Raw genomic sequence first — 23,316 nt, forward strand, 5'->3', positions numbered from 1 at the left:
CTCGTCCCTTCCCCTTCCCGCCCCGGGGGGAAAGGGCTTCTGGCAGCGAGCCACCTGGAGCTTGTGTGCCCTTTTCTGGTTGACCCTGTAGGGTTTAAGGCACACTGCAGCTGGCCCTGCCGCGTGCGGGGCCTGTTGCAGCAGGCTGTGCGATTTAGGGGCCCGCGTGGAGTTTAAGGTCCCTTGCAGCTGGGCCTGTGAGGTTTGATGGCCCATTGCTGCTCCGCCCGTGTGCTTTAGGGAGCACTATGGAATTTAAGACCGCTTGCATCTGGATCTGTGGGGTTTAGATTACACTGTGGGGCTAAGGGTCCCATGTAGCTATCTCTGTCTGATTTAGGGAGCCCTGTGGGATTTAGGGCCCCAAACAGGTGGCATTGTGGGGTTTAGGGAGCCTCGTGGGATTTAGAGGTCTCATGTAGTTGGCGCTGTGGGGTTTGGTTCAGCTGGCCCCATGGGACTGGCAGGCCCTGTGGGTTTAGGGCCCCTTGCACCAGCCCCTGAGGATTTTGAAGTCTTGAGGGGACAGGCACTATGTGGGTTTGGTGTGCAGCTGGTGACAGAGGGTCAGTGCAAGGAGCATGTGTTGAGTCCTGCTCCTCTCCAGCAGCAGAAGTTCCTCACTTGGGTTGGGACCAGGCCTGGATGGGGGTCAGGGGCCCTTCCTCACTCTACCCTGCTGAGCTACTGCGTCTCACCTGTGCTGTCTGAGTCACATATTCCTCGAGAAGAGGTAAGGTCCCCATGACTCAATGGCCTGAGCAGTGTTTTTCATCCCAAATGCAATGTAGCTGTGCTGCCCTGACACTGGGGATCTCCCTGCCGTTCTTCTGGGGCAGTGTGACCCTTTGGAGCCACCCACATACAGTGTACCCATATACAGTTACCGGGGAGCATTCACTGGGCTCTCTTGTCCTTGTGTGCTGTATTTCTGCACCCAGGCCTTGCTGCCTGCACAGTAACTGCTGTCACTGGGCCCAGCTCCCCTTTTCTATCCATACGCCCAGTTTTTATTGCAATGTGTAAAGTCAGAGCTCAAAGAAAAAAAATAAATTGTTTCAGGAGATGGTGAGAAACAAACAGAAAAGAGGGAATCCCAATTATTCGATTCCTTTTTCAGTCAGCTGTTCTTGTTTAGTGAATTTCAATCTTGTCAACATTGCTTTGCATTCAAGGCAGGGAGATGAAGTCCAACCCTTCATTTTTTTTAAATTTTTTTTAAAATATTTTTAAATTATTTTTTATTTTATATATTTATTTATCTGAGAGGATTTCCTCGGGTCTGGTGTGCCTGGTACCATGTGCTTATATTTTGCTATACGTCATGCGAGCCTGAGCGGAGCAGTTAATAGCCGAACAGCTTTGTAGCGACCTGTCTCCAGTGTCGGTAGCAGCAGCAGCATCCCATTCAAGCTATAACACATCTCTAAATGCAGCGTGGTAGCTTTAGCCGATCGTCCAGGGCTCAGCCACTAGATGACTCTGTCACACAAGGAAGAAGAGGGAGGAGCCCGGCTCTGCTTCGCACAGCGCGAAGGCAGCCGTGCCTTTCTCCGTGCGGGGCGAGTGGATGTTTGCTGCGTGAGTAAGGAGCAGAGAGCAGTGGTTCTGTGCATCAGGCCAGAACTCCTTGGAGAAACACGCGTAGCAATCTTGAGATTTAGGCACAGCACAAAAAGAAAATGGATCAGCATTTCCACATGTATGCTTTTCTACATACAACTCCGCTAAGACTGGACCTCACTGTCCCCAGGGAAAAGGCTGCCCCTGACTAAAACACTGCAGAAAGGCAGGCTTGGATGCGGACCTAGGAACACTATTTCATACCCTGGACGTGTCCCTAACCCTGCAGGGTTTATTTTTCTCTGGAAAAGCGGAGCTGCTGTGCTGAGGATTACGAAAGGAGGACTCATCCCGGCTGACACAGGGCCAGCACAGCTGCCTGTTGCTCAGCCACAAGCCATGCTGGCCGTGCCAGGAGATGGTGCCACACTTTATTCTCCAGAGAGTGACATCTCTTGATGGGTTGCTGCCTGGAACACAGGAACAGAGCTTGCTGTGTGCCGGAGAGTTTCCTGCTCTTCTTGCATTTTAGATATTTTGCCCTGTTTTTGGTTTCAGAAGGGCTTTTCAAAGCTTGGCCATTAAGGATTGAAAATATTTTGCCAACTTACAATGTTGCTCAAAGCCTAGGGGCAGTTTTTTCACTACATTCTCACACTCGTGTCTTGCTATCTTTCATATGTATTATTTAAGGCAAGTGGAGGGTGGGAAAAGGAAATGCATAACACCACAGCATATCCAGTGTGGTCAGCTTGTAAGCTGATGACTGTCAAAAGATAAAGAATTTCTCATTCCTTATTTTGCTTCGATGTTTTTCAGTTATTGTTTATTTGCCTTTTGGAGAAGCCTAAAATGGTTTGCATTGTGAGTTTTTCAGGGGAATGCAAGCAATGAAAAGATTAAATTAATCTCAGTTCCCCAAGTGATCCTTTGCAAATCTGGAGAGAGTATATGTTAGCTGAATGGCAGGATGGATAGATATGCTTTTAGGGACCCTTACTAGAGAGCATAGTGGCTATCAAAATGGGTGCTGTCCCAACAGAAGGAACACAGTAGCTTGAATTAACAGATTTATTCACATCTTTAGCTGCATCTCATGGAATCCATTTTCCTGGACAAAAAGCAGAATTGGCAACAGAAAGCAGTCTGAATTGCCCCAGCTCCAGCCATAGTCATAGCTGGTACTAGACTGATGCTTAAACACAGCTCTCCATATTTCTTCCACAATATTCTGCCTTTATTTTCCCTCTGGGTTCTTGCTACTGAAGCAGCAGCCTTTTCTGCCTCTCCCAAGCAATTATTGACACTTCTGGTGCCTGTGAAATTACAGTCCATCTGTTGTAGGGAGCTGATAATGAAAGGATGGTGGTAAATAGAAAACTGGAAGCATTCACATTGTATCAGCACGGATGTTCTACCTGCTGGATCGCACAGGTAAATGTGCTAGGGGCAGAGTCTGATGAAAAAACCTGTATTTGCCAGGATGTGGTGTTGTGGTAATGGTCAGGAGAGGAGGAGGGCTGGGGCAAAGCCTGGAATTTGTATGGATGAAGGCTTTAAGCTTCACAGGAATCAGCAGAATAAAAAGTTTGAGTATTTTCCAAAGTCATGGCTTGAGACCAATTTCTTCTGCTGTTCATGCTGGAAATCAGACCCATGCTGCCCAAAATGAGCATCCAGACTCTTCAAAGCATGCTTCTGAGCATGCTGCAGCTGTAGGTGGATTGTTAGGGCCAGAAGGGAAGGAGAGAGAGAATTTGGCTATCTGGAAAGGTTAAATGTAATTGCAGGAATGCATGACTGGCTGACTCAGTGGTAACACTTCTGTAAAGCATTCTTCTGGGGATGGTATCCCTACAGCCCTGCCTACCAGCTGATATTCTCTTTCCACTATATCAATATTCTGTATTTTTCAATCTATATTTCCTCCCTCAAGTCAGAAATGGAAAACTGAAGCTCTTCTTGACCATGTAGGGCCTATATAAGTCAACTCCTCATATTTGCTGTGGTCTCCAAAGCACAAGCTGTCGTTGAGACCTCTGTGATCAGAGTAATTAAATGAAAACTTTTCAGTTGTACTTAGCTCTTGAGGATTTTTGTCAGGTTAGTGCAATTTCAATGCAATGGATGTGGTAGTTTATGGTTGGTTTGGTTATAATAAATTGTACCATGATGGAATCTATAGGAAGTGAAAATAAATGAATAGAATTGATTTTTTTTTTATTTATGGCAGTGGATAACAATGGAAAACTGAGTATTTAAATTAATTTAATCAGTATAGGAAAGTGAACAAGCTACCTTTGTGCTATTCTGCTTTACAATTTGATTGCTCATTTTACTAAAATCTGATATAATTATAACCACATCTGTTCATGAAGTTAACTGTCTCAACACTAAACTCTCTATCTAGGGCTCTTAGTTGCAGGTGGCATAAAGACACACACATATATTTAATATATTCAGGCCCCAGCTTTGACTCCTGTGGGACTAAGCCCACAGATGTGGGTGTTTATTTTTTTCTTCTAATGTTGTCACTCCTGACTCGGGAAGTGCAAGGAACTTGATCCTAGTAAGTTCAGAGGAGAGTTGTCAGAGCATTACCCAGACAGGCCTTTTTGGTGGCTCCAGCTCTGTGGTTACTTCTTGTGTTCTCACAGAGGAAGTTCAGAAGAAAAAGGAAAAGTGTTTTGTGTTACCTTGGCCTTATCAGTGTGAACGGGGGCTCCCTAGTTTTCCTCAGTGATCATATGCTTTGTCTTTCCTGAAGCTGAAAGAGGCAAAATGGTTCAGTATTTGAGATCCTGTCTTCTTCAAAAGAAAGAACTAGAACCCTTCTGCCTTTGGACATATAGTGATTTCTTCCCATGGGATGATTAATTTAAATCCTGCTGAACATTTTTTGGTGTCCGAGTGAAATGAGTGATGGGGACATTACACTGCAGAATATCTTCAGGGGAAGGGCAAGCCTGATTGCACCCAAAGCCTCAGCCCTGGTCCCACTCATGTCAGCCAGGGCTGCGTGCCCTCTTTTAAGGTGGGCAATAAAAGCCCACGCTCAAAAGCACAGACTGTCTTTAGGTTGTTGTGGAGAGGAGCCTATTTCTGGGAATTTTGCTCAGGAAAATGCTGGTGTGAAGAGCTGTATTTGTTGAAGTACAGCAGTATGTATTACCCCCAGCCACCAGAACAGGCTGGGGGCTGACCTGCTGGGAAGCAGCTCTGTGGAGAAGGCCCTGGAGGTCCTCATGGACAACGAGCTGTGCGGTGTGCCCTGGGGGCCAGGAAGTCAATGGTATCCTGAGGGGCATTAGGAATAGCTTTACCAGCAGGTTGAGGAAGGTGACCCTACCCCTTTATTCATTCCTGATGAGGCCACATCTGGAGTGCATTTCTGGGCTCCCTGGGACAACAGAGACATGGAGCTCCTGGAGCAGATCCAGTGGAGGGCTATGGGGATGATTAAGGGACTGGAGCATCTCTCTTAGGAGGAAAATCTGAGGGAGCTGAGCCTGTTCAGCCTCTAGAAGACATGACCAAGAGGGAACCTCATCCATGTCTATCAGTACCTTCGAGGGGATGTCAGGGGATGGACCAGGCTCTGCTCGGTGGTGCTGAGCAACAGCACAAGAGGTAACGGGCAGGAACTGATGCACAGGAAGTTCCACCTGAACACGAGGAAGAACTTTGCTGTGAGGGTGACCGAGCACAGGATCAGGCTGCCCAGAGAGGGGGTGGAGTCACCCTCACTGGAGAGAAGAGGGGAATGGGAAGAGTCTGGATGCAATCCTGTGCCATGTCATCTAGGATGACCCTGCTTGAGCAGGGAGGTTGGATCAGGTGACCCTCTGTGGTTCCCTCCAACCTGACCCATTCTGTCATCCTATGTATGGCCAGGTATAAAACCTTATCTAGTGTCTGTCATCCCCATGGAGCATGATATAGTTTATAACTGACTCACTCCTAAAGCTTCCTCACTGTTTTAGCAATAGTATCTGAACAGACAGTGCTGGAGTTCTCAGGTTAAAGTCCTGGCAGCATCAATTACTTCTTCAAACCTCTTTGCTCTCCAGCCCTAAAAATGTTTTTTAGTCAGTCAAAATCATGTCCCTTCTCCCCCATCCCAGCTAAAGGACATTACAGATCCATATAGCAAGACTTTTCTGTGTTCTTTAAAGAGAGATCTTCATTCTCAGGCATGTCTTTGCCTGATACATATCTGTAAGTTAAAGCAAATGCTTCAGTGTATAGCCCAGTGTACAACAGCCAAAGCTTTTTATCTTTTTTTTTTCTCCCCAGGGTAACCACAGGAGACAAAAAAAAAAGGTAGGAGTGAGGGGAAGAAAACAACAAAAGAATTTTGCAAATCCTTCTGATCTGGAGCAGCAGGCATAAAGCAACAAGGAAAATACTGATTGATTAAGGATGCTGTATATAAGGTGAAAGGCCAAGGCCACATTAAGTAACTCCTTCCCACCAAAACCAGGAACAGCTAGCACTAGAGAATATTATTAGTGGGGTACTTCTTGCTCAGGACAAGCTTGGTTGAGTAGGACTGGGAGATGACACTACCCAAATGCTCAAGGACTGGTCATGTGTTCTACCATTTCAGTGGAGCTGCTTTTTGCTCAAGATGAGGGTAGCTTTAGTCCTGACCCAATAATGTGCTGTGAACAATAAGCCTGTTTTATCTGGGCTTTGTTTTAGTCCAGCTAGGTGTCCCACCAGTGGCAGTTCCTGTGAATCAAATTTCAGAATTGCCTGGCTGTGAGCACATGTCGTTCTAGGAAAATATATATGCCCTATAACATGCCTTTCTGATGTGGCTGATCTCTTCTGATGGATGCTTTCTGTCTCTACTCAATTCCTTACTTCCCTTCTGGGTCTCCCTGGTCGTTGGCCTGAAATCACAAACCACACAGTGGTGTGTGATGGGTCTGGCCAAGAGCATCCATCCTCAAGGAGGAAAGGCTGGACCAAATGGTCAAAATGCCCATGAAAATTATTTGGTCATAGGATTTTTTATTTTAGTGAAGTTATAGTTAACTGGGGAAAAAAGGAATATCAAGTCAAAGAAAAATGCCAAATCTTGAGCAAATGTAGCTAACCTTGCATTGTAAGGTCATGTAAACTGTGTTTCTGTAGCACTTTTTGTAAAACCAGTTTGATCTTTTTTGTGATCCGTGGCTACAAGCCAGAGAAATGTATGAGCCTATGGAATCACAAGGGGAAAAAAATGACTCCTAATCCTGGTCCCCATTTCTGAAAATGTCAGGGAATGGGAAATCTTTCTGCCTTCAAACATCTTCCAATAAATAGAGTTCAGCTCCTGACTGAAGTCAGACTCCTGTCAGGTAGCTCTGAGATTCCTAGGGCCAGTCTCCCTTGGTTGCATCACCATGAAAATAAGAATTATGTCTGAGGTGGAGCAAACTGCACTTTGGGTTGTCATTATTACCCTTGGGCAGCGCTCCTCTGCCGGTTCTCAGTTTTAGCCAGCTAAGGGCTTTCTGCAATCGGCCTTTTGGAGTCGTGTCAGTCTCTTCCAGACACTGCAAAGGTTTCTTCCAAGTCAGCTGATCCAAGAGGAGCTGCTAATCCCAGTGGCAATGAAATTTGACCCATCTTCAGGGTGTTGATTCTTTCTCTCTTGCTGAAGATAAGAGCCTTATCTTTGTGAAGTTTGGGTGAATCATGGGCTCCATATCCCAGACAGCAGAGGAGTGTACCCTGAGCTGCTCAAGCCTCAGAAAAAACTATAAACTCCTTGAAAATGGATTTTCTTGAACTGGGAATAGATATGTAACAGTCTTGTTGCTAAGCATTTTATAAACTTTACTGGTCAAAAGGCTGTCTTGATTACAGCTTACAGATAAAATTTGAAAAAGAAGTGAGGTGCCAAGGTAGACAATTCAGAATAAAAAATAAGGTTGCCTTTTTTTTTTTTTAAAGTTCTTTCGCATTGTCTTGTTTGAGATTTTCAATTATTCTGTTAACAGTATTTTTTATTTACACGACGAAAAGTCTGTATTAGCTTTTAAAACTAGCATGTAGGATGTGAACTGAAATTGTCACAGAGGCTGTTGATTGATAGTATCCCTCTGGGATTTGCTACCACCCCTGGGTACTTTAGTTGTTTTGAGGAATGTTTCTTTTGTTTTATGAAACTGTGCGTAGGGCATGAGGGTCTGTTTCCAGAGTAAGATATTTACCTTGAAGAACTGAATTGCTCTTAGCTGTCAGCCAGACTGAACTAATATTTTTGAAAAAAAAAAAAGAAACTGCATCTCAGTTTTATTCTGATACTTTTTGCCATTCCAATTACAATATCAAAATTAAAGTCTTCATTTATTGTGTTAACTGAAATTTGCTTTTCAGTTTGTGTTTTGAAAACAAACAAGAAAAACAGAAGGAAAATTTTAATTTAAAAGAGGAAAAATATATTTCTTTTAAAAAAGTTCTGCAGTAGTGCAAATAACTACTTGCAGTACTTAATAAAATCAGATTTTTAGCAACTCCTTTTAAAATATTTCTTTATACTTTTTTTGTTTGTTTGGACTCCCCCCAAAAATTGACATTCAATCAGATTCAGGGAGATGTTTTAAGTTATAGGTAATGTGTTTTCCATCCAAAAGTATGAATGTATCCATGTTTCCTTTGGATTGGGCTTTTGTCAGCCAAAGACCACGAGGAGAATAGGCTGTATTTTGGAATTTTGTATCTCAAGCCCACCAAAATGAAATTTGCCCATTTTATTCAAAGCACATTGTGTTTTCCTTTAGATTACATTGGCTAAAGGCTCAGATCTGTGTGTTCTCCTCTCACCCAGAAAGACTTGTTTTCTGTGAGTGAGGACTGCAGGGTTGGGACTTAGGAATAAGATTTCATTTTACTTTTAAATACAGATTTCATACTGTTTTTCATATTGATTATTCCCTCCTGCGGGAAATAGTTAAGGTTTGGTAGGATTCTTGCCATTTTTAGTGCAAGGGGCAGTCACAATCTGTCCTTGCAGGACAGAATCAAGTAGAAAAGTGTATGAAAACAAAGGGAAAAGATGTAAGGACAAGAAGTAATTCTGCTTTTCAGGCTGACTTCTACAATCCAGTTATAGCCATTGTTAAACTCTTTGCAGCTTTATCTTTGGAAGCAGATGAAACTGTCCTTGTATTTTCTCCATGTTTCTTTGGCTAGTAGGGAGAGAGGATTAACCAAAAAAAAAAGTGTGAAGATAGAAAAAGGCCAAAAAGAAATGAAGCATCTGATCATGTAACTGCCCTGATATGAACTTGCCATCGTTATGAATGCTGTGAGTTAATTTTTTCCAGATGTTCTCCCTACCAATTTTTACTCAACCAAATTACTCAATAGCTGGTTTTCTTCAACAGGAGGGCATTTCTCAGAGACACTTGCAACCGAAAGGGCAGATTTTTGGAAACTCTGTAAAGTGAAGTGGTCAGTGAAATGAATAATGGAAACAATGGAGTGACTGGGAATGGGGAAAACTGAACTTCTGTAGACAGGGAGGGTGAGTTCTGTCCTCTGAAGTGTGCTGAAGGGAAAGCAGCTTTCAGGAGCATGGTGAGTTGGAGAGTCATGTCAAGGAGCTGGGAGAATGTTACTCATGCAGAGAAACTGTGAAAGGAAACAGAGAGCAAAAAGCCAAGTCTCAGGTGTAGAAAGGACATGGGACCAAAGAGGACTGGGCAGTTTGCATCTCAGGAAGGCACTGAGTTGGATGGAAAAGAAGCTGCAAGCAAGAGCACACCTATAAGGGCACAGTGGGCAGCTAGGAACAGTCCATTTCTACTTCCTGTTCTTGCCTTGACACTTGGAATTGTTTCCATCTAAAAAACCAAATCATCTGAGTTTATATTGAATCATTCCTCTCGCAATCATGTGAGTTAGTAAGGCTGGAACAAAATGCAGTAGCCAAATCTGAAGATCTGCTATGAACTGCTCCCATTAAAATTTAAAATACCCTTTTCCCCAAACCTCCTCTAAAATAGAACAAACTCTGTGGAAAAAAACCCCGTGTTCTGGCTATGGCTTAAATAACAGAATTCAGGAGAGGTGTAAGACTTGCATTTGATTCTTATTCCTTTCAGTTTCTCTCCATATACTCAGGTGAAGGTCAGCCTTAGTTTTGAAATTCTCAGCTTTTTTCACTTTGAATCACAGTAACCATGTTTTCTAAACATTGTGGGGTTTGCTTGAAATGCTTGATTTGATCTGAGAGTGACTCAAAACAACATGTCTGAGCTTGATTTCTCTCCTTCAGAAATCCAAGAGGACTGGGTGATGGGGCGTGTCTGGATGCTGTTAGTTCATCTGCATGTAAACAAGAGAACTTCAGTTTATTCACCCACTACGTACTGCAACCAAAGTAAGTTATGGTCTCTGAGGTAACTGGGTTTGATAAAGTTGTTAATAGTAAGCTGTGATCATAAATTGTTATCTTGCTCTCCAGTGATCATGCTTGATAAACTAACACCTGATTAGAAAATGTATGGCAAATCTTAATATTTTTCAGATGCTTTCAAAACTCTCCCTTATAAGTTTCTTGGGAAGCAAGTGGAGCTTGCCTTGAAATGGGGGAGAGGTTTCCAAATCACTTTGAGGGCTTTTCTGTGAGCTGCATGGATGAAGGAGAATATTTGTCTCTTCCCTGTGGCAGCAGAGAATCTCAGTTTTGCTGCAACTTTCAATTATTCTGCTTTTCCAGTCAATATTTTTCAAATGTGATTTAGTGGAGACAAGACAGGGTGGTCAGAAATCAGGTGCAACTTGACAGATGGCATGAGAGATTTCCAAAAGCATCTGAAGGACATATGGGGGGAAAAAAATTCTTCTCTGATCTCAGCTACAAGAAAGAGAGTCCAATCAATTCACACAGGCTGCTTCTTGCACTGATCCCAAACCATGGGAGACTTATGCCACTGGAGCTCCACTGAGCTGGAAGCAGTTACTTGGGACTTGCACTGATGTGAATCTGACCCAACGTGCCCACAAATTGGCCCTGATCTCTTGTCTTTCAGGCAAGAATGGAACTATCTTGTGCTATTTACAGACAACTTGAAATGAAAAATCCTGCATCGCTTGGTTGCTTTATAGCAGAGCTTCCCAGCTGTGACAAATGGCTTTGGGAGCTTCCATTTTGGGGTGCCAGTTCTGGGGCACCAAAGCAGGGCCCCAATTGCTCTGAGCACTTCTCTTCTGAAGATCATGCAGTTTGTTTTAAGCCTCTGAAAATGCAGGCACTTAGCTTTCTTTGAATGTCTCAGCCTTGGGAATTTGGCCACAGACCGCTGATTTTGTTTGATTTTTACAGTACAGTGGGATTGTGTAATGAATTTTGTTTCTGGTGTTTTGCACTTGTAAACAGTAAGAAAAAGCTCCTCATTTTAATGACCACTTTGCTCTCCTTGTCCTGCTCCCTCTCTGCATATGATGGTGTAAGTGAATATAAGACAAATGGCACTCTGCCTTTCCTAAACACATAAGACATGGTAAGGAAGCCAGAGTTGCAAGTACTTCTTCGCTTTCTCCCCAGCATTTGAACTGTGCTTGTCTGAGTGAATCTTCTGCCTTCATGGCTTTACATTCCTGATTCCTCTGATACATGTCCTTTCTCAAGAGCCCCTGCCCAAACTTTCTTTCCTGAATAGGCAGTGTAATTGTGAGTCATGTACTGGTAGGCAAATGTGAAGCTCAGGCATTGTGGTTGTATCTCCATAAAACCATTGGTCTTTTCTCTTCTTCTGCTATTCTGTAGTTGGTTTCTTTTTCCTTATTGATTCAATTTTTTCTTGATTCTGCCTCTTCTAGTCTTTATGTTAAGGGAAGAGCATACTTAAAATTTGTCCAAACCACAGAAGGCTTGTTTATGCGTTGGCAGGTTTTTCTGAACTGAGGCTTCTCTAGGGAATACCTGATATATTTTCTGGCCTTAAAGTGTCAACAGTGTCAACCTCTTTTTAACATGTTGGCAGTGAAACAAATAGGTTAGCTGTTTTCCCCTGGTTTTGGCAGAGGGAAGTTCTTTCATCATGGAGGAGGCTTTAAGAAGGCAGGTGGTTCTTATGCTGCAGGCATAACCTTCCTAATGTCAAATGGTCTGAGTTGGGCCTAATCAATTTGGGCAATAAAACATAGATGGAAAAAAGGAAGACAGCAGGGTCAAATCTACACCACTAGTCAATGGAGCATCCTTGGGAAAGTAGTTTTTTGCCTGTTGTTCACCCATATAGCATTTAATCTGTAATATACAGCTGCCACATTAGATCTGTGGATGTACTGCAGATCCCTGATACACTGAACACAGTTCATGGTGTGGTTTTGCAGCTGTTTGCACCTGCAAGATCCCACTCTGTCAAAAAGCACAGTCTGTTTTCTGCTCATTCCTTATGCCCTGTGTTCATGAATGGCCTTGTGGTGAAAGGAATGGGTGGGCTTTTAGCTAGATCCATCAGCAGCTGCATTGAAACTCAAGTGCAATCCAAAAATTCACTTATAAGCATGTCTTTGCTTTCTGGATCACTACAGGCTAGAGCCAAGCAAATAGAGGAACAACTCACAAAAACATTTCCCAGTCCCTTGTATTTATTTTTTTTTGTTTATCTGAAATCTCAGTCTCTCAATTCCTACGTATCAGAATGATAATTAGGTATCTTCTTGTAGGAAAAATGGTTCTGTCTTTCCTAAACCACGCTGAAGTTATCAGGAACATTGTTGGTTTGCTTCTTCCAGCTCTGCACACTTGTAAAGCCCATGTTAAAGCAGTGAGCTCCTCTACACCCAGTCTATCTTCCACCCTATCTCTGTCTATCTCTTTCAATTATCTGGATTCAGGCCTTTCCCATGTGTTTCTCACTCAGATCTCCAAAAAATCACACAGGATACCCAAACCCATTGCCCTCTCTTCTCTGTCTTTTATTATGTGCAGGACTGTTCAACCTGGTGCTATAATGAGCTGCACAGGAAATATTTTTATGTGGTACTGGTGTCAATTTAGACTAATCTCAAATGACTGTATACAAAGAAGTCATGATTATTACTGTCAGTGATTAGAAAAATCCTTTACATCAGAATGTGTCCAGCTGCACAAAAAATGTCTGTTTATATATCTCTGTTGCTTTTATGGCTCTGAGCCAGCTGAAGCTTTGATTGCCTGGGTTTCAAAAGATGCCTTGCCATTTTAGTTCTTGAAGAATAATAAATGGGCATGCTTCTCCCACAGCTTTTGTCTTAGTTAGGCATTTTCATCCCTGGGTAATGAGCATGATTCTTTATGAAGAGTGTAGTGTAGAGTTATAGGAAATACATAATAGTCACAAAGGTCTGTAGTCAGTTAGGAGATAACATATGGAACATTTCACCTTATTTCAGCTGTTGGCCACTGAAATGTCACCAAAAGATGATTTTCTTTTGCAGCCATTTATTTTTCCTGTCGAAAAATTTACTTTTATTTCATATTTCATTTATTTGAGGAGGGGCAGCACTTTGGAACACTTTTAGTGCTTCTATTGACTGCATGCTCTCCAAAGACAGAATAAAATACTATGCCTTCCCACTTCACTCCTTTGAGTACAAGTATGCTTGTAGCAGCCACAGGCTGTCCCACTAGCCAGTGTGCAGACTCCACACTGGAGAGCTCTCACAAGCACACCATGAACAGCCTGGCTCCTGTGCAGTTAGGAATCACAGAATGGTTTGGGTTGGAAGGGAACCTTGAAGATCATCTCGTTCCACCCCCCTGCTGTGGGCAGGAACACCTTCCACTACACCAGGTTGGTCAGAGCCCCGTCCAGCCTGGCCTTGGACACTGCCAGGGATGGGGCAGCCACAACTGACCTGGGCAACCTGTGCCAGGGCCTCACCACCCTCACAGGAAAGAGTTTTTTTCTCAATACCTAATCTAAACCTACTGTCTTTCAATTTGAACCCATTCCCCCTTGCTCTGTCACTCTTGTAATCTTGGGGTGGCTTTGCTATCTGCCAGCTGGTGTCTGGCCTGTGTTGCAAACCCTGTGACAGCACTCAGAGACCAGCTTGAAGAGAAGTGTTGCAAGGGTGCCTAAGCAAGCACTGCTCTGAAGAGGGGCGGGCGGAGGTGGGGCTGCACCTGGGACTTTTCATGGCAGAATAAATGGGAAGGCCTAGGGCAGTGCTGTACAGTCAGTCCAGCACACCTGCTGGGCCTCTGTTCTCTTTCCCTGTGATCTGCAAGAGCATATTGCCAGCACCACATCTTGAAGAAATACATACAAGCAGATTTTTGTTTTCTCTTGTGTTCTTTAAACTTTAGTTACCCATCAGCAGCTTTCAAGATGACAGGAATTTTGACAGCTTGCAAAGTGGTGAAGACTTTGAAAGGCAAATTGAAGTTTTGCAATGTGTCTGCTGATCACTGGAGTTTCTCAAGGACAGGTCCCAGGCTGTTGAGCATCAAGGTAACAGTGACTGAACTACTGTGGTTTAATAGATGTGTTTGGCATGCAGAGATAGCTTGCTGCAGATAACAGGGCTTACCTAGAGGCATGAACCAGAGGAAATTTGTCTGAACCCCAAGCAGGGGGGTTGCTTGGCTAAATGATTTTATTAGCTAAGCAAACACACTTTTTGTGTAGTCTGGAATGGAAATTATAGAATAGATTGCACCAAAAGGTGGAAGTTCAGGGTTTCAGTTAATTATTATATATTATTTTCTTTAGAAACCCCCCCCCCCTTTCTATAGGACTGATAGCTAACAGAGTGGATCTTTCAGTCCATATGAGCTTGAATCAGCTGGATATTTAAAATCATGCATCCCTTGAATTATGTGATTAATCCTATTGAATCCATACAGAATCCATTCTTAATATATTGGAAACCACAATGGCTCTGAGATTAATTGAAGAGGTAGACATCTCTTTGTGAATGCATCAGGGTATCAGTTCTTGATTTACTGGGGCTGGGACCCCTCAGTTCACTTCCTCAACTTTCTTCTGCTCTTTGTTACAGGAGTTGCATTTTACCATCTTTGCTGATGTTACCTGGACAGGTGTGGCAGAGTACAGGGGTCAAATGGGACTTTCTGTATGAGTTCTGTAGATCTGGCAGGGTTCTGTTAGCATGCACTTTGCATTGAAAAGGCACTTTTGCACATGTATCCTGTTGAATGAACAGTGTAATAGAATTAGCAACTGGAAGAGTGGTGTTTCAGAGGGTGGTAGGAAAGAGCAGTAAGAGACCCGGGCTGTGGGTGCTGCCTTACCTGGCAGGGTGGTCTAGAGGGCTGATCAGGATAATTTCTGTTCATTGAGAACTAGGGTTTTGCTTACCTGTCCCACAGGAAAAATGAGGTCTCACTCATTTTTCAAGAGTTCTCAGATGGTATTATCTCGAGGTATTAAAGAACCCTATATATATATATATTTCTATTTTAAAGTAAAACTCCTGGCTGAGCCTGTGAGCTTGCGGCTCTGGGACTGGGGTGTTACAAGTTTTCACCAGGCTTCTAACAGAGCAGAGGTCCTGTCCAAAGCCCAGTCAGAGGCACCCAGGCCATCTCTATGCTTTGCAATGCTTTAAGTGCGTGGTAGCTTTCTGTAGTGATAGGTGCAGTGAGATTAGTGACCAACCTGTCACTTTAATTTGGTCTAAACCTGGGGAATTTAGCTGCAAAAATGCTGTTTATAACTGAGGAGGGAGGGGATTTTGGTAGTGTTGACTAAACCATCCAACGGCATGGGAAGGTTTAGAAAATGATGGCTAAACCTTTGGAGAATGACTGGATGTTTGACATTAATGAGGAAAAAATGGCAAGGCTAAAAGCATCCCAGATGCACGGAATTCAATTACTTGGCAGTGCAGTTTGATTTTTAGTGTATTTTGCAGTACATTAGTAATTGATCTGTGTGGTATTTGTAGCTGCAGAGGGGCTCTAAATGAATGTTTGTCATGATGGTTACAAAATGTTCAATACTGGGAATGAAATTTCTCCTTGCTGTGATTGTTCATGTGATTTACAGCTAATGGAAAGTGGCTCTCCTGCTCCTTTCTGCAGCAAATAGATCTTGATTCTTCCTTTAAAAATCCCAGTAAGAGGAATTGTTCTGCAAAAAAAGCCAATATGAAGCTAAATCATGGTGAGAGATGCTCCCTGTGGACATGCTTGGGACATCTCCTGTGGCGCAGACACAGGAGTTTTTTTGCACTGGTGGTCACTCTGCTGCAGCTCTGGGCCCAGGAGGCAGCTGTGCTTGCCTCCCAGAAGTGGAAGTTTCTCAGGGCCCTGAAGTTTATCATCCAAATTTCTTTAAGCTCTAAAATTCACTGGCAGATTTGTTTCTGGCTATGCTAACTCCTTCTCTTCCCCAGCATGTCACCCGTGATCCTCTGTCTAAGGGAATCTCCCAATTCATTCTGTCATTCCTGCTGTTCATGCAGTAATTACTTTTTAATAAATGCTGGAGTTCTCAGGTGATTTCTCATCCAATGCCTGGACAGTCTAAGAAAGGCTTAGTTTCAAAATGTGGCCAAAGTGGGTGTGTTTAGTCTGGTATGTGCAAAAAACCCAGCTGTGACACAATCTCTTAAGGACTTCTGTAAAATTCACTCTGTCCCCCATTTCCCTTGGCTGTAAAATATTGATGAAGCCTGTAAGGGATCCCACAGTTAGTGTGGGACTCAGTTCTGCTAAATACTCTCTAGAAGAGATATGGTTTCCTGTAGACTGCTTGTTCCATAGCTGCCTCTTCCAGGACAATTTTTTGCCTATCCGTGAGGTAACTGAAACCATGAATGTCCAGCTCATCCACGAGTTCTCCTGATTTTGTGTCCTAGAGTGGAACAGAGTGGTATTTTGAATTTTGCTGTCTGACACCAACTAAACATACACTTATTTTTAGCAGCTCAGATGTACAGTTGCAGCAGAAGTTAAACACCTATCAAAGGTCAGAGCTGGATGGGAGCCAGCAGACTCAGCAGCAAGCCTTGAGCAAACAGTGAGGGGGCAGTCACAGGGTTATGATGTTGGTTAATTGCAAGATATAAGAAATGAACAAAGTGATGGGGAAGGGTGATCCCACAGTAACAGCAGCACATGCTCTGCTTGCAGTGAGGTTTGCCAGCTCATTAGGAGGGCAGTGTTTCCCAAGTGTTAGAAAGAAAATCGGCATCGTGAGACTGGTAAAAGAGATGACAGCTGGGAATGGGAGAGAGGCAGGAATACTTACAGTGTGAGGCATGAAAGGCAGGTGTCCCAGGTGTTACCTGTATAAACATCAAGTCTTTCCCTCCTGTATTTGAGTCTCTTCATGTGCCTTTCTCTAGGCGCAGACAGCGAACTTGGTGCTGGAAGATGGGACGAAGATGAAGGGCTATTCTTTTGGCTATCCATCCTCCACAGCAGGGGAAGTCGTATTCAACACTGGGCTCTCTGGGTAAGGCAACAGCAAATGAGATACAAGCATCAGTATTTCTCTGGAAGCTTGTTGAAGTGTCAAAGCTGCGTTTTCCAAGCTCGCAGCGTCCTGATCCAAGCAGGTAGTTTTCTATATAATGGTACATTGTAGTCCGGGGATACAGAGAGACAAATAATTAATGAAGAAGCTTCAGGCAGTTCTCTTGGGTCATAGCATTTGAGGTGATAAGGACATTTGAAGACTGATCTAACTATGATAGTGAGGTACACAGGAATGCGATCACTTCCCACTGAAATGCTGCCACTGCTGAGTCAGAGCAGAGAAGGTGTCTGTTCTCCCTCCAGTGCCCAGATCAAATATAGAGGTTTGAAGCATCTGCTGCCTTCTGGGTAATGGAAATTGGCCTCCGGGTGCAAAATTTTTAAATCCCGAGGTTCCTATGTTGGTCACCTGTATGACCCATCCCTTATGGCGTTTCTTGGCTCATACCAGTAAGGATACATTAAACTCTGTGCCCTTTCCAGCTAAAGGGTAGGATCAGATTCATGTCTGACCTAGTGTTTTGGGTCTGGCTGAGATGGAGTTCATTTTCCCATAGCAGCCCTCACAGTGCTGTGCTTTGCATTGGTAGCTAGAAAGGTGTTGATAGCACAGCCAAAACACTTTTTGGCTACTGCTGAGCAGTGCTGGCAAACCATCAGCACTGTTTCTCAATATTCCCCACTCCCCCGTCCCCCTCAATCGAGGGCAAGATCCTGGGAGGGGAAACAACCAGGCCAGACCCAAACTAACCAAATGGATATTCCAGACCATATGATGTCAGCTCAAATATAAAAGCTAAGGAAAGGAGGAGGAAGGAGGGGCATTCATTGTTTACAATGTTTTCCTGCTGAGCAATTGCTATGGTTGCTGAGGCCCTGCTTCCTGGGAAGTGGCTGGATACTGCTCATTAATGGCAGGTAGAGAATAAACCTTTTTATTTTCCTCTTGGCTTGTGCGTGCACAAACTTTTGCTTTTGCTTCAGTAAACTGCCTTATCTCAACCTATAAGTCACTGTCCATCTTATTCTCTCTCCCTTGTCTGGCTGGAAAGGGTGGCTTGGTAGACACCTGATGTCCAGCCAAGGTCAACCCACTACACCTGGCATGGTTCTCTGTCCTCTTGAGTGGTGGAAGCCTGTGGCTAACTTAGGATGGCAGCCAAATCTTGCTGGTGCTTTTACTGAACTGCTTAAGCAGAGGAAATCTGCCCAAAGAAATGAGACTTTTGGTAAGGACGTGGACATGTCCATGGGGAGGTGAGACAGTTCTGAAGTTGTTGGTGCTTGAGCTTTTTCTGCAGTCATTCATAGCTGTCTTTGCTCAGCTGCCTTGTGTTTTCCAGGTTCTTCTCTACTTTGGAGAAACCAGTGCTCACAGGATGAGTTTTTAAATGATCTCCTTGGTGAGAATGTTAAATTGCTGCAGAGGGGAATCAGTGTGCAAAGTTTTGCATTAGGAGGCAATTATTTAAGAGTTTTGACAGCACTAATTACTGTCTGTGCTAATATACCTGCCAACAAGCCACTGTTTAATATAGATCAGAATGATGGAGGGCACCAGAGTTCTCTTCTTAGTGATAGATTATGGGCAATAAATCTTGTCACATCACAAAAGTCAAGGAGGACCTGATGAATTATTTCCTCTCTACATGTTACTGTGGAAGCAGAAGCTGTGTTTGTTTTCTAGTGATTTGGAGAGGATGCCTGTAAAAGTGAGATCTCTTCTGTGCTGGGAAGCATATGGGTGGGCATGGAGGGAATATTCAAAATGTAAGGTTGTATCTTCAGAGCCCTCTCCAGAACATGACCTTGATTAATTTGGAGAAAAGGAAGATGAAAGAGTTAGCAGCATTGTTGCAGAACACAAAAGTGGCAGATTTGCTACCAGTCCATGGGTTGCTGTCCATTGAAAGCAAGCCTGTAGCTCTGCCTCAGGCTCCTGAGCACAGAGATCAAGACCTGTGTGTCCAGGGGAGCTCAGCTACCTCTTCTCACTGACACAGGAAGAGGCTGAGTGCCCGTGAGAAGGAGGTGCCCAGGGCTAAGGCATTTTCCAGCCTGCCTGGGTACATAGCAGTTTGTCAGGATAGGGAGCTAGAGTTTAGTGCAGGGTGATTTGGCCGTGGCTGCTGTTCAGCCTCAGACCACTGCTTTCTCTGAAGTGGGTGTTTCTAGGTGCTGAGTGGGGCCAGCATGGGCTCTGTCCTGGGGTGATTAATATGCTGCTGTGCACCGTGTCTGCTCATCTGGGCTCCCACATCCTGATTTGTGTCATAGAACTGGCAAAGCACTTTATGTGCATACAGCTCCCAGGCTTGAAGCAGCTAAACCAGGCTGAAATGTGGTCATAACACGCTGGAATAGAGGGTAGAGAGTGCTCTTTTGGGGTTGAAATGTTGAATGTTCATTCAAAAAGCATGAGGAGGAACTTTTCAGAAACATTTGCTCAAAAAATACCAAACAAACCTAGTGTTGCAGCCATCTGTTTAGTATAGGAACACAAAGGAAAAGAGGAGATTTCCAATTAAGAAAGAAGAATTACAAACCATAAAACATTCCCATATTTGAAACAGCTCAGTAAATGCATTTGCCTCCATTGAGTCTCTTTGTGTTTCCCATGATATTTTAGTGAGAGAATGGATTGACAGGAATTTACTGAAACCAGGCAGGCCTTTGGGCAGGCACAGCAAGGATTAGACCTTGCAGCATCCTTGGAGCTCGTGTTTCCACCCACCTCTCTGTGCTCCACACGGAGCTCAAAGGGCATTGCGTCTCAGTGTCGAGTCCTGCCTGCACACCCCACCCAGACCCAGTGGCTCTCCGTCCTCGTTTGCTGATTGCAAATGACATGCAACAGTTAATTACATTAGCTTTGTCAGTAACAAGGAATCTTCTGGAAGCATGACCAATTGGCTCAGGAGAGAGCATGTACATGCCATGTGCCCGGTACTTACTGCAGTCCTGTGAGCACCGTGCACTTTCTCTGGTTGTTTACCTGCAGCAGCAAGTATAGATTTGAACAGCAGGAGAGGCTTCCCTGAAAATATTTCATGGCCATTGTTCATTTGACCTGTTATTTCTCAGAACTGGCTGGTGTGCTGTGTTGCCTATATCTGCCAGCAACCATTCTGGCTTTTGTAAAGAGTTTCCCAATGTTTGGCAACTAATCTTCTGGCAGTAAGTCTTGTGTTCCATAAAAATGTCTCTTGTGACTTGCTGATATCTGGTAGATGGCTGGAGTTGCCAATTATGTATTGTTTAAACAATGATGACAATAATAAATTATATTTTATATAGGGCAAATTAATCCTGAAGTGTCCTTTTGCATTTGGCTCACTATTTGTGTGGATAACTTCATCTGTTGCTAAATTACAGCTGCTTTTGGGTTGAAAGACAGCAATTGTTTAATGGATTGCTGCAAAATATGGTACAGTACAAGAGAGAAAGTGAAGATCTGTGTGTTAATTTGAAGCTGAAGAATAGGAGCATATAGACCATGTTTACCCAGTCCCTGTATTTGGGGTTGAAAGTGAGACTGGATCCACTAGATCCAGAGCTGATACTTATCAGAATCCTAGGTTTGGTCCTCTGCTGCAGCAAAATATTCCAATGTGCTTTTAGATCTTTCCTTGCTGAGGAGGACATTCAGGTAGGAGCTTGGATAAATTGCTTTTCCCTAGGGGGTCTACCTGGGCTGAAGATAGGACACGCACTAGGGCCTTGTGACCAGGGTGGAATGCTGAATCTCAAAGCATGATCTTCAACTTGTCTTCAGAGATACACAAATCAACCTGTAAGCATTTAGGAGTCTTGTCAGGTGAAACTTAGGTTGTCCCGTGGGTGGGAACCTGGAGATAGCCTATAAGAGAGGCCTGGCCTCTGCTGGGAGAAACTGCAAAGTGGGGCTGTGGCAGGGTTTTTGTTGGCAGAGCAGGTAGGAGAGAAGAATCCAGAGCAGTATTGAGGGATCACAAGGATTTGTCTGCATGTTCCCCTGCAAAAAAAGCAGTTACAGCCCTGAACATCTCAAGACCTGCAAGCTCCAGAGAGGGGAAGGGACCAAGCCTGGGCATACAGCTCTGTCGTCTGCTGGCTTTTCAGTTTGAGCCTTCTATTGTACTGACAGGGGAAAGCATTTACACTGCAAGGAGGGACGGGTGCAGCAATAACAAAGCACTGCCCACATGGTGTGCCCAGGGCATGGTCAAGCCCAAGCTGTTATCTGAGTCCAGTGGTATGCCATGCAGTTCTGTGATCTCTCTGCCCTCTGTGTAGTTGTTTAGCTCACGTTAAATCACAAGGAGTCTGAGTTTGTTGGTAGCTCCTGTGCTTTTCTTAAATGAAACATGAGAAGCCAAAGCCTTTCCTTGTTCTCAGTGTCAAATGTTTAACCACAGATGGGAAAGTCAGGGCACGTAAACAGATGTGTTTGCTTTTATTCTGAGAATGCCTTCACATGAATACTATTTCTGTCTTTTTGTCATATGGGAATTCGGACCTGTGTTGTTTTCACTGGCTCTTTTGTCTTCCTTTTGACTCCAGACCAATGTACTTTTCTTCTATTGTTTCTTCATCTAGATACACCGAAGCCTTGACAGATCCCAGCTACAAAGGACAGATTCTTACCCTGGCTAACCCCATAGTTGGGAATGTTGGAGTGCCTGACACAGCCACTTTGGATGAAATGGGCCTCAAGAGGTTCCTGGAGTCTGATGGGATCAAGGTAACAGTGGGAGATGCAGAACTTTATCAGAGTGATGCCAGCAACCTGACTGTGTGTTAAAAGGAATCAATGATCCTCAACCTTTCTTTTTCTTCTGGATATTGTCCTTTGGAGGAATGGTGGCAAAAGATACTCCGTATTGGTTTTTGTGCCAGGACATGTGCCTACTGAAAGCTCAGCATTTCCTGTCAGTGATAGACATGCTACAGTTTTTGTGAACTGCTGTCCTGGATGACTTTTTTTTCACCTTCCTCTCTGCCTCATATATTTATCAGTGTTTGCACAGGACTGGTAGCCAAGAGAGATCAAACACCGGAAGTTTCTGTGTGCCTGTGCTACCACAAGCAGGGGAGGTGACAGTTGTGTGGAGAAGAAACCAGAATTTACACTGTGGTGGCAGGGGATGTTGCTTAGGAGTAGGACTGTGTCCTGGCACCAGTGGCAGTATTGAAAAATGAAACAAACCCATGTAGTTGCAGAACCAGTGAAATGCTTTATCTATTCTGAGGTGAAATGACTATTTTACACACTATCTAACTCCACTGGAAAATGGAGCTGTCTTTTGAAATGAAACGTCACTTAAAAGTGAAGAACTTTCTTACACAAAAAATGAATCAAAACATTTTATCTTATCTTAAATTTCCTTTTTTTTTTCTAACAAGAAGTGTTTTCTCAGTTCTGTGCAATTTGCCCCTTTGGTTACCTGGAAACCACATTCTTGTATGAATTTCCTAAGTAAAAAGGCCCAGATACAATCGTGACAGTGTGAAGTGTGTCTGTGATAGGGTTTATGGTAAATAAATAGTGAAAATTGAAACTACAGGGTAACTACAAAGTGATCCTTCAGTTCAAAATTATGTTTCTTCTATCTACAGGTTTCAGGTTTGCTGGTGCTGGACTACAGCAAAGAGTACAGCCACTGGCAGGCTGCTAGGAGCCTGGGGGAATGGTTGCAAGAGGAACAGGTAAGCAATCTAGAGGTAACTACACATGAGCTTTTAATTTTTGTGCTTTTCAGGGCAGAAACAAGATTTTAACAACTAAGCTATTTATGAATGGGAAAAGGAAGGAGAAGTGAAGCACTAGAAGTGAGGCAGCCTTGGTAATACTGCTGTCAAGAGCCAGAGATCCCTAAACAAGGCCAGGCTGGAACGGGGCTCTGAGCAGCCTGCTCTAGTGGAAGGTGTCCGTGCCCATGGCAGAGGGGTTGGAAGAAGAAGATCTTTAAGGTCTCTTCCAATCCAAATCGTTCTGTGATCCTGTGACATGTTCTTCTCGTGCAAGTGATCTGGCTGCTTTCTTCCTCTGTCTTAGCTGCTTGTTCTCTAACTTAGCCTTGTGTTTTCTTCAGGTGCCTGCACTGTATGGGATTGATACTAGAATGCTGTCCAAATTAATTCGTGACAAGGTATGATCTGCTTCCCTTGATCCAGCTGCATTAACCTGGCTAATGCTGGGCCCTTTTTCTAACAGTGTAGCAAACCTGGGGCAGCAATGGTGCCACTGGGCTGCCTTGACTTCAGATGCTGCTCAGATCCATGTGCTCTTCCAAAGGCTCTGTGTCTTCTGTAATACTGGGCAATGT

General features: G+C 43.8%; 1 protein-coding gene across 9 annotated transcripts in view; it reads left to right on the forward strand.

Annotated features, from left to right (window-relative positions):
- Positions 1-23,316, forward strand: part of CPS1 (carbamoyl-phosphate synthase 1) — a 330,044-nt gene that overhangs the window by 65,088 nt on the left and 241,640 nt on the right. For 3 of the 9 annotated variants that reach the window (XR_003533439.1, XR_003533440.1, XM_027677995.1), the window contains exons 1-8: positions 61-733; positions 5,860-5,999; positions 9,842-9,946; positions 13,868-14,012; positions 16,876-16,985; positions 21,587-21,731; positions 22,607-22,696; positions 23,083-23,139. Coding sequence is in view for 7 of the 9 variants with exons in the window: in XM_027677995.1 (XP_027533796.1) it covers positions 5,986-5,999; positions 9,842-9,946; positions 13,868-14,012; positions 16,876-16,985; positions 21,587-21,731; positions 22,607-22,696; positions 23,083-23,139 (666 nt within the window). In the remaining 2 variants the exon portion in view is untranslated. Of the gene's footprint in view, positions 1-54; positions 734-5,859; positions 6,000-8,757; positions 8,870-8,948; positions 9,142-9,841; positions 9,947-13,867; positions 14,013-16,875; positions 16,986-21,586; positions 21,732-22,606; positions 22,697-23,082; positions 23,140-23,316 lie in introns of those variants that run through there. The other 6 variants (XM_027677999.1, XM_027678000.1, XM_027677996.1 and 3 more) reach the window with 5 other exon arrangements.

The sequence above is a fragment of the Neopelma chrysocephalum genome, unplaced genomic scaffold, assembly GCF_003984885.1.
Source record: "Neopelma chrysocephalum unplaced genomic scaffold, ASM398488v2 Primary Assembly neopelma1_44, whole genome shotgun sequence".
Classification (NCBI taxonomy): Eukaryota; Metazoa; Chordata; class Aves; order Passeriformes; family Pipridae; genus Neopelma; species Neopelma chrysocephalum.